Source organism: Teleopsis dalmanni, chromosome 2 (genome assembly GCF_002237135.1).
Source record: "Teleopsis dalmanni isolate 2A chromosome 2, ASM223713v2, whole genome shotgun sequence".
Lineage (NCBI taxonomy): Eukaryota > Metazoa > Arthropoda > Insecta > Diptera > Diopsidae > Teleopsis > Teleopsis dalmanni.
Window position 1 is genome coordinate 244,547,880 of NC_051847.1, and position 10,167 is coordinate 244,558,046.

The 10,167-nt window shown below is 33.1% G+C and overlaps 2 protein-coding genes across 2 annotated transcripts; one reads left to right on the forward strand and one right to left on the reverse strand.

Annotated features, from left to right (window-relative positions):
- Window positions 1-1,436: 1,436 nt before the first annotated feature.
- On the forward strand, window positions 1,437-4,908 carry LOC119677240 (uncharacterized protein K02A2.6-like). The gene is made up of 4 exons (XM_038088512.1): window positions 1,437-3,053; window positions 3,156-3,695; window positions 3,829-4,237; window positions 4,316-4,908. Exons 1-4 carry the CDS (start codon window positions 1,437-1,439, stop codon window positions 4,906-4,908), a joined length of 3,159 nt encoding a protein of 1,052 aa, XP_037944440.1.
- A 3,244-nt stretch (window positions 4,909-8,152) lies between these two features.
- Window positions 8,153-9,368, reverse strand: LOC119680727 (chitobiosyldiphosphodolichol beta-mannosyltransferase-like). The gene is made up of 2 exons (XM_038093684.1): window positions 8,838-9,368; window positions 8,153-8,785 (listed from the first exon to the last, which is right to left on the reverse strand). Exons 1-2 carry the CDS (start codon window positions 9,032-9,034, stop codon window positions 8,566-8,568), a joined length of 417 nt encoding a protein of 138 aa, XP_037949612.1. The 5' UTR covers window positions 9,035-9,368; the 3' UTR covers window positions 8,153-8,565.
- Window positions 9,369-10,167: the final 799 nt, after the last annotated feature.

The window sequence follows — 10,167 nt, forward strand, 5'->3', positions numbered from 1 at the left end:
GTAAATAAGCCCTGGCTACTTATTCAGAGGCCTCTTGAAATAATTTACAAATCATTATATGTATCATTATAGTATGTTTATATAAAATAATTTGTAATGTGATGTTATTAGTCTTTAAGATTCTAAAACTTATTGTTAGGCTTTAATTTAAAGCGATTCAATAAAGATATATAGTTAAATAAAAAAAAAAAACCTGATTATTTTGCTCATCTGGTATCGGTACAATTAATCTTTTTTCTACTCATATTGTTTCCGCTGGCACCTTTATTACTAAAACTATTGATCTTTGTTTAAACGTGGCTGTTCCTAACTTTATTTGTTTAAGTTTTTGGAAGTCAATATCAAATTTCTGACTTAGCCGATGCTACACTTTGTTGAATTTTTTCTACTTGCTTTCTCAAGCTTGTTATAGAGAAAAGCTGCATAATCACTACACTTTCCTCTATTATCCCTAAACGAACTTCATCAAACTACCTCACGTTATTTCTCATTACCTTCCTGTCATGTTTCATCACCCACTAGATCCACTAGAGTTTTATTGAAATTATCATTAATTAATACTTGTTGATTTTCAGCCGATATTAAGTCATGATTATTTTGTTCTAATGCTTTAATGTGTCCCTCAATTGCAGTTTTATCTTCGTTGTCTAAGGTACCAAATGCCCAATTAAACAAACGCCTTCCTGCATTGTAAGGATGGAAAATTTGACTAATTTCCAACCTACATACGATCAGTTTGGAGTTAATATCTACAATGAAAACTGGTTAATTTTTATTGTTAATTTAAAACGTAATTTAATTACAGCATTTAATTTACAGCATTTACTAGTCCTCTTTTCATTCTATGGGGTAGTAAGGTATGTAACATATTTTCTGTTAAGGTAATTTCTGACTCCATCAATGTTCTGTAACCTGTATGTTTATTTGTCCTATTCACTGTATATTTAAAACTTTCTAACAACTGTCCAATTTTGTATGGGTCTATTGTGTGTAAAATGTAATTGTATTTACTGACAATCTCAGTTTTTCCAACGTTGATTTTGGTATATCCCAGATTCGTTTCTATCTTCTCCACATACAATTCGGAATTTATCCATACTATTCCGCTTCATCAACACTTTTCAGCTTACTCTGTGGACAAAGGTAAATATAAATCATTTTTTCTGACCTGGATAGGCACAGAAACTTATGACATTTTGCGCAATAACTTTGGTCCAAAGGGAATAGAAACTAAAACATATGATGAATTAACAAAAGGTTTAACAGATTATTTTCTGGCAAAAACGCATGTTGTGGCTGCCAGACATGAATTTCATAAAGCCACAATGCGTTCCGATCAAACTTACAGAGAGTGGATCACAGATTTACGCAGAGTTGCGAGAGAGTGTAAATTTGTTTGCAGCGCATCAGACTGTAATCATGATTACACTTAGGAAATGATTCGGGACAAAGTTATAGTCAACACACCACATGATGTTGTGCGAATAAATGCACTACAAAAAACAAATCCCACACTCTCTGAAGTTATGTTAACTGCTGAGGCGTTCGAGTCAACTGAAAAGACAATTAACAAAATCAAAGGAAAATTATTGAATGATGAAGTTTGCGTAGTGAAAGGAAATGAAAAAAACAAGAACAGAAAAGATAACGCAAAGCAAACAATGCAAGAGAAGAGTTGCTCGTTAAAATCTTGTTCAAGTTGTGGAATTTTACACACGTGGCAAAATTGCAAGTTCAGGAAAGTTTTGTGTAGAAAATGTGGAAGAAAAGGTCATATTACTTCCGTGTGTATGTCTGCTAAAAGCAATATCAATCAAATAGATCAACAAGAAACAACAAATTCGGAGCAAAACTCAATATCACAAATTAATTCAATTTTGAATGTGGAAAATCTGCCGCAACGAGAAAACAAAAAAGTGTTTATAAACATTCTAGTTGATAATACGCAAGTGAAATTTCAGATGGATTCTGGAGCAACTGTTTCAGTGTTGACGCAAGACACTTATGAGCACTTAAATAAACCACAGCTGTATCCATGTAAAAAGGAGCTATTTGATTATGGAAAAAACAAAGTAAAGACACTTGGTGAATTTTGTGCAGTGCTCAAGTGTGGAGAAATGAAAAGAACAGCAACATTAGTAGTAGTATGCGTCCGGAATGGTCATAATTTGTTTGGCACTGATCTATTTGAACTTTTTGGATTTGAGATTCGTCAAATTGCCGTTATAAACAATGATTCTCAATTAAATGAAGTACTGGAGAAACATAGAATTGTTTTTGAACCTGCTTTAGGTACAATTAAGCAAGTTAAGGCCAGGTTGCATTTAAAACAGGGCGCTGTACCAAAGTTTTGTAAAAGTAGGCCGATTCCATTCGCACAATTTGAAAAATTTAAAACAGAAGCACAAAGATTAAGGGATAGGGGCATTTGGAAACAGATAAAATTTAGTCAGTGGGCTTCGCCAATTGTATTGGTTACAAAACCAGATGGGTCTCTTCGCATTTGTGGTGATTTCAAAACTACAGTAAACAAGCAAATCGATGTTGATCAATATCCGTTGCCGACACGTGAGAGCTTATTTCATATGGTTCGATATGGGAAATTTTTTTCTAAGATTGATTTAAAAGATGCATATCTTCAAATGGAGTTGGATGATAAAGCAAAAAATGTGTTAGTTGTCAATACACCGCTGAGGCTTTTTCAGTATCAGCGTCTACCTTTTGGTATTGCCAGCGCACCTGCGTTATTTCAGAAGTATATAGAACAACTTATACATGGTACAGAAGAGTGTGGAAATTACATTGATGATATCATAATCGCTGCTGAAACGGTTGACATACATCTTAAGCGGCTGGCGGAAATATTATCACTTTTAGCTGAAAATGGCATTCGTTGCAGGCGAACAAAATGTGAGTTTTTGGTGGAAAAATTGGAATATTTAGGCAGAACCATCAGTGCAAGTGGTATTTTACCTGATGAGAAGGGTGTTCAGGCTGTAAAGCAGTTACCGCGGCCGAAAAACGTGAAAGAAGTCGAAGCATTTCTTGGTAAAGTAAACTACTATCATAACTTCATTCCAAATTTTTCACAATTAGCTGCGCCTATCAATCACTAACGTAGAAAAGATATCAAATTTGTTTTTGAAGTTTTAAAGCGGCACATAATAGAAGCAACTGAGTTGTCACATTTTCAAGAACATTTGCCTATCGTTCTTGCTACTGATGCATCATCTTATGGTATTGGAGCTGTCATTGCTCATCGACATCCGGATGGCTCGGAACGACCTATTGCATTTGCTTCAAAAACACTTAACACTCATCAAGTTCGTTATAGTCAAATCGAAAAAGAAGCACTTTCGATTATTTTTGGAGTTACACGATTTCATCAGTATTTATTTGGTCATAAATTTATTTTGGTCACGGATCATAAGCCTTTAGTAAGCATTTTCAGCCCAGATAAAAACTTGCCATCAATGTCTACACATCGTTTACAACGTTGGGCTATAATATTGATGTCTTATCAATTTGAGATTCAGTATCGTAGAACTGCAGATCACTCAAATGCTGATGCCTTATCACGTTTGCCTTGTGGACCAGATCCTGAGTTCGACAAGTTTGAATGTTGTCATCAAATAGAAAATTACGATACACCTATCAATGTCAAATTACTACAGCAGCATTACAAAGACGATCGCGTACTTAACCGAGTTAAAACCTTCATTTTGGAAGGATGGCCGTCGAAATTGAGCAGTTGTGATATGGACTTGCTTCCTTTTTTTTCGTCGTAAGTATGCGTTCATTATTCAAAATAACTTAGTTTATTTGCAGACGGACGTTACTCGAGTCGTAGTACCTAAGTCGTTGCACCAGTCAGTCTTAAAACTTCTTCATGAAGGCCATTGGGGCGTCGTTAAGATGAAGCAGCTTGCTAGACAGCATTGCTGGTGGCATCAGATAGATGATGATATCGAGAAACTTGCTGCACAATGTAATATATGTCAAATAGCGGGCACAAATCCGAATCAACAATATCACGAGTGGCCAAAACCGGAACGACCATGGCAGCGAGTTCATATAGATTTTGCTGGGCCAGTGTTCAATTCTATGTGGCTAATAGTTGTTGATGCTTTTTCACAGTTTCCATTTGTGGTACAACTTAAGACTACCACCTCTATGGATGCTATTGCAGCGTTATCAACAATTTTTTCGCTTGAAGGATTACCTGAAACTATAGTTAGTGACAATGGGCCTCAGTTAACATCTGATTAGTTTGCTGAATTTTGTGTTCGGAATGGTATTGATCATGTTAAAACAGCACCATTTCATCCTGCATCAAATGGTCTTGCTGAAAGGTTTGTCCGCACATTCAAAACATCTGTTAAAAAAAATGTTGATGATGGGTTGTCATTGACTTTGGCCTTAGTAAAATATCTAGCTACATACCGTGCGATTTCTAATGCTGAAGGGAAGTCACCGGCAGAGTTGCTACACGGCAGAACTCCACGAATTTTGCTTGCATTACTATCAGCATCAATTAACAATGATAAAACCGTAAAGTGTTCAACTAAATTTTTGCCAAATGAAAAGGTATATGTCAGACATTATGGTCGAGGTCCGAAATGGGTTGAAGCTGTGGTTGAGAAAAATTTGGGAAACATGGTTTCTTATGTGAAAACATCCAACGGTTATGTGAGACGGCATCAAAATCAAATGAAGTGTCGTTCGTCGACAAGTTCCGCTAAGAGCGACACGTCTGAGTGGTATATTATGCAATCACCTGTAGTGAGGCAAGAGGATGACGCTACCATGCATCGCTCGAACATGGAAGGGTGTCCTCAGACGACAGAAGAGTTACCACGTCGTAGCATTCGCGTCCGTGTGAGGCCTAATCGTTATCAACCTTCTTAAGTTGAACATTGTGCATGTTATTTTTTTAAAGGAGGGAGATGTTATAACTATTTTAAAAACAGTTAATATAATTAATTTAAAGTAGTTGGCCATGATTTTATAAGTTAGTTAAATTCTAAGAATAAAGATTATTATTATTGTTGTTTAGTTTTGAAGAACACACGACTTTTACTTCTTGCCTAAATATAGAAAGAAACAAAACAGAAACATTTAATTTTTTCACCTCCAGAGCTACTGCTATTCTGTGATCTATTTCTGTGTTGTGAATAATTTTGGTTACTTGTCCAACGACTATAATTATTTGTTATTTGGCGTTGGTTTCTATTTTCTAAACTTACAAATTTACAGAACCTATTTTGTTCATGACCCTTTACTTTACAAATATTACAAAGTATTCAATTTCTTAAAAGATTTGGAAGAGTCATGCCCTATTTTTTGCAGATACTACATGTTACTTGTTTCGTACTTAGCTCATTAATTGTACCAATTCTACATTTTGGGCCATTCTCATGACCATATTCACCACAATTTGAGCAGTAAGGTGTTTTTGTCTGTCTTGGCAATTTACCCATCCGTGTCCTAATTTGTTACAAAAAGAACAGTTTGTTTCCGTTAATGACATGTTAATATTAGAACGATGTTCCCCTAATAGTTCTTCCGCTGATTCTGCTATGGCCACAAGTTTAGTTATTGTGTCATTCTCCAATCCAATAAATTGGTGTTTCAAATTATTGTCTCTAAGTCCCTTTATGAAACACCTAACAGCTAACTGTTTGTACTCACGTAATTGCGACTGGATTTCCACTTCAAACCCTTGATTTTTTATTTGTGTCTTTGCTTCGTGAAGTAGAGCCTGTAGACGCCCCCCATAAGCGGTAGCAGATTCATTCAGACTTTGTTTGTTATGTGTTAAATCTTCTCTGATGTGCTCTAGGGTTCTCCTTCTTAAGTAAGTTCGTTTGACAGCTTCGCACAAATCGTTTATTGTAAAGTAGGGTCTATTAGCAATATTATCGTATGCTATGCCTACTAACCGTTGTTTTACACAACTTACAATATATTGTGCTCCAGCTTGAGGTAAAGCTTGTTGCACTAGTTCGCAACCAGCTACAAATTTATATACCTCACCCCTTAGCTCCGGGCCTTTAGTTCCCGCGAAGTATGGAACCATTTTAGATACTGTTTCCATAATTACACTTATGGATGTCATTTTTCGTTAAGTTTCTAATTCTTTTTTATTTGTGGAACCCTTTTCCGTTTTTTGATCACTTATATTTGTTTTCGTCATCTGTTTATTTTCGTCGATATTACCTATATTTTTCTCTTGAATTTTCTGATCCGTATTATAATATCGTTCTAGCCCTTCTTTTAACTGTCTTACTTGTAGCACGAGTTTCTTTAATGTTTCTTCCTTTTCCCTAATTTGGTTTTCTAATTCACTGTCCTCCTCCAGGTATATGCTAATGTCTTTGTCTCACTTTCCTTCCCTTCGAAGTGCTTTTTCCAAACTTAAGGTCTGATTTTCCGCGTCCTGAAGTAAAACAGTTAATTCTTTTGTCTGCAGAACCAGTTGTTTGAATTTATATTGCAAACCACACTTAGCATCTGTCAATTCTTCTAATGTACTCTGTAGTTTTGCTGTTTTTATTCCTTCAACTTTTTCTATCTGTTCTTTTATATATTCTAACTCGTCTATTTTTGGCAATCTATTATGTCTTATGTAATCTTTAGCTAGTTCAAGAAATTCTTTATCTGAATTTAATTCTATTAGTTTGTCCCACGCTTGATTTAACGTACTTTCTAAATATTTCTTTAGTTTAAATAATTCTTGTTCTAAAGATTTTATTCTCTCCTCCATCTATGAATTTATTATAAGAAGTTTGAATAAAATTTTTCTTTGTATTTTGAACAAAACTTTATCAAATCAATAGAATTAAAATTCAAAATCTTATTTATAATCTTTAACAAAATTTTGAACCATAAACACCAAAAAATATTATGAAAAACTATTTGCAAATTTATTCAAATATTTCACAACAGACAAAAATCTATAAATTTTACTATTATAATTGATTGACATTAAGCCTAATAGTATTAGCCAACAGAAAAACATACAGAAAAACAAAAATTATCTTAAACGAAAAACCATCGTTCATTTCACACATTTACCAACCAGCAAACCAAAATTCTTTGCTTAACGCAACAGAAACAAACCAAAATTTTGTTTGCGAAAATAGTTTTCACACTTTATTTTAATGCATTATTTTATAACTTATCATACAATAAATTTTGTACGAATTTGTATTTCAGGAATTTACTTGACTAATAAAATAAATTAAATTAAATTTCTTTATTATGTTATAGTCCTCTAGTATTTTTTGTTGCCACTTCCTAATGGCTTCTTTTCCTAAATGTTTTACTTTGTTAAATTTTAGATTATAAAGAAACTCTCCACCTTTGTTTTTTAAAATAGATTCTACCGTAATTCTATCAATTAAATCATTCACCTAATTTAAAAATTTATTTTGAATCCTCCAATGTGATTCAATCTTTTCCTTTCCTTCCTTTCTAACTTTCTAATTCAACACGTAATGTTTGTTCATTTTATTTATTTATTGTCTATAATATATAAACTTAGTGTCTTAAATTTTAATGGAATTTACACACATAATATTATTGTCGTTTCACGGTTTTCCATATTTTTTATTATTTAATGTTCTAATACTTAATTGTTCATATACAATCCTTAACGTTTATTCACTTTATAGATTGCCTCTTTTAGATTAAATCTTTAGATACATTTTTAGAATCACTTCTAAAATTACTTTTTAGAGATACTTTTTAGGAAATAACTTTTAGAATTACTTTTTAGAATTCACCTTTTAGAATCATCTTTTTAGATTCACTTTTTACGATTGGCTTTCTACGATTGACCTAATTAACAAAGCAGACTCTATATTTATAGAGCTGCTTTCACCTACGCTTAAAACTTTCTCTAATATGACATTTGTATTAGACATGCCCCAATAACCCAGAAATAATAAAAAATTAATTAAAAATTAAAATTTATTTTGTAATAATAATTTTTCCGCTCATACAACGGATTTAGAATATTTATACAGATAGTTTATTTAATTATATATTAATTTTTTTTTAAAAATTTAAATTTATAAATAAGTACATTTATTTATTTTACAATAATATTTGTATTTATTACAATAAATATAAGACTCACTTTATTTTCTGTAATGATCCTTTTGTTTTAAAATAAATCCCTGTTATTATATTTTAATGTCTAAAAGAACCTTGGTAACAAAATTTTTTAAGACCTTGAAAAACCCTTGTTAAAAAATAATTTAATTTCTAAAAAAAAATACAAAAATATTTAATACACAAATAATCCAATTTCCTGCGCAGTTTCTCCAAATGCAACAGTGCTGCCGTCAACTGTAATCTACCAGTGGGCAACTTTAAGATTTTGAGTAAGCTACATCGTTCACATAGAGACTTTTTTGAGACATTTATGTAATGATGGTTAAAATTTACAATAAATATTTATTTCAGTTTTTTTTAATTAAGTTTAAAAAATTGGGACAATATTTTTATTTAATTTGAAGCACTCTACACAACAATACACAGTATTTTGTTTTTATACATTCAAATAAAGGAATTAAAAACTGGTAACGCCAATGCTGACCAATTTTCATGCCACCGCAAGGATTGAAAGGTTTTCAAATTTGAACGAAAATGAATATCAGTTTCTATTATATTGGGATTATTTGGAAAATCTTTGAACCAAAGTTTTAATTGTTCAGCCAATTCTTTGTAATTTTCGAAAATAAATCCATTTTTTCCATGTATCACAAGTTCATTTAAGCTGAAAAAAATAAAATTAATATATATACAATGATATACATTTATAAACATACCATCTAAAATTATACGCACAAACAGGTAAACAGCAACCAAACATGTCAACTACTTTCATCGGTAAATCAAGCCCACTGGAGCTCCAATGTAGGCACACTCCTAGATCCGCTGCTGCTATAATTGTAGGATAGTCTTCAGGTTCCAGCCAAGGTGTTATTATTGACACTTTAACCCATTTGAGCGTAGATATTTGCATTTCATATTCTTCTTTTAATGGTCCTTTACCAGTTATAATACAGAGTAAGGTTGGATATACATTTGGCTGTTTTACTGCTATATATTCATACTCTTAAAAGGTATATAAATATTTCTTTGAAAAAAAGTTGACAATAACCCTATCTGAAAAATTTTATTTTATATTTGCTATTTCTGGATAACAATCTAACAAAAGATTTTTGAAAGATGCGCATTTCGGTTTTTTCACTTCCTGTCAAGGGAATATGTCACTTTTGACATAGACCCATTCATACTGAAACTATTTGAAAGTTCTATAAACCAGAAAAAAGAAATATGTATAACAATAAACAAAATTAAATAAATATTTCGAAAAATAATTCTTTTTTTAAAAACGGGTAATAAAAATATTGAAAATTTCAAAATAAAATCTTGAAATTTTTCTTTTTTCAATTTTCAAATTTATGAAATTTTTGAATTTTGTTAAAATTTTTATTTACATATACATTTTGACATATGATTCGTTGCAATATTCGTTGGAATTTCCAATGAAGGTTCACAATAGTTCGCTTATTGCGTTGTAGCACTTTTTTTTTATTGGCCGATGTGGCAAGTATACCTATATTGGCCGAAGGTAGGGAAAATAATATATTTGTTTTGCGTACATTCGGGCCAGTACAGGCCAGTAACTTGCTGTTACTGCACGCACACAAATTTGATGCGCGGTTTTAAATTTGATTGTGCACATAGATTCGTGGCCACACATTTGTGCTGTGCTCCCCCTGCAGGATAGGGGTTAGAATATTCCCGCAGTAAGGCATACCTGTCGTACGAGGCGATAAAATCCAGCCAGGCGTCGGAGGGTGTGGCTGAAAAGGTCACAGAAACCCTGAGAAGCTCCTGAGTAGATGCCGGCTCCAACTAAGCGTCCACCATCACGAGATGGCAACGAGCGACACGCAAGCGCACAATGTCTGCTTCCTTTGGTTGGAGTTGGAAGTGCCAGCGATTGATCTCTATATAAGGAGTGGTTGCAACACCAACGAGGGAGAAGAAGGTGTGCAGCGACTGTACCCCATGTCAGGAGCGGCTGTCGCACCATAATCTACACACTAAATAAGATAACGGAGGAAGCCTATAAGAATAGGCATCAGG

Excerpts from the sequence above, each read along its gene's own strand:
- LOC119677240 (XM_038088512.1), top strand. The coding sequence starts at position 1,437 with ATGATTCGGGACAAAGTTATAGTCAACACACCACATGATGTTGTGCGA. Across the intron at positions 3,054-3,155 it reads TCGAAGCATTTCTTGGTAAA|CGGCACATAATAGAAGCAAC; the intron begins GTAAACTACTAT and ends GAAGTTTTAAAG. Across the intron at positions 4,238-4,315 it reads ATTACCTGAAACTATAGTTA|CACCATTTCATCCTGCATCA; the intron begins GTGACAATGGGC and ends ATGTTAAAACAG.
- LOC119680727 (XM_038093684.1), bottom strand. The coding sequence starts at position 9,034 with ATGCAAATATCTACGCTCAAATGGGTTAAAGTGTCAATAATAACACCT. Across the intron at positions 8,786-8,837 it reads TGTGCGTATAATTTTAGATG|CTTAAATGAACTTGTGATAC; the intron begins GTATGTTTATAA and ends TATTTTTTTCAG.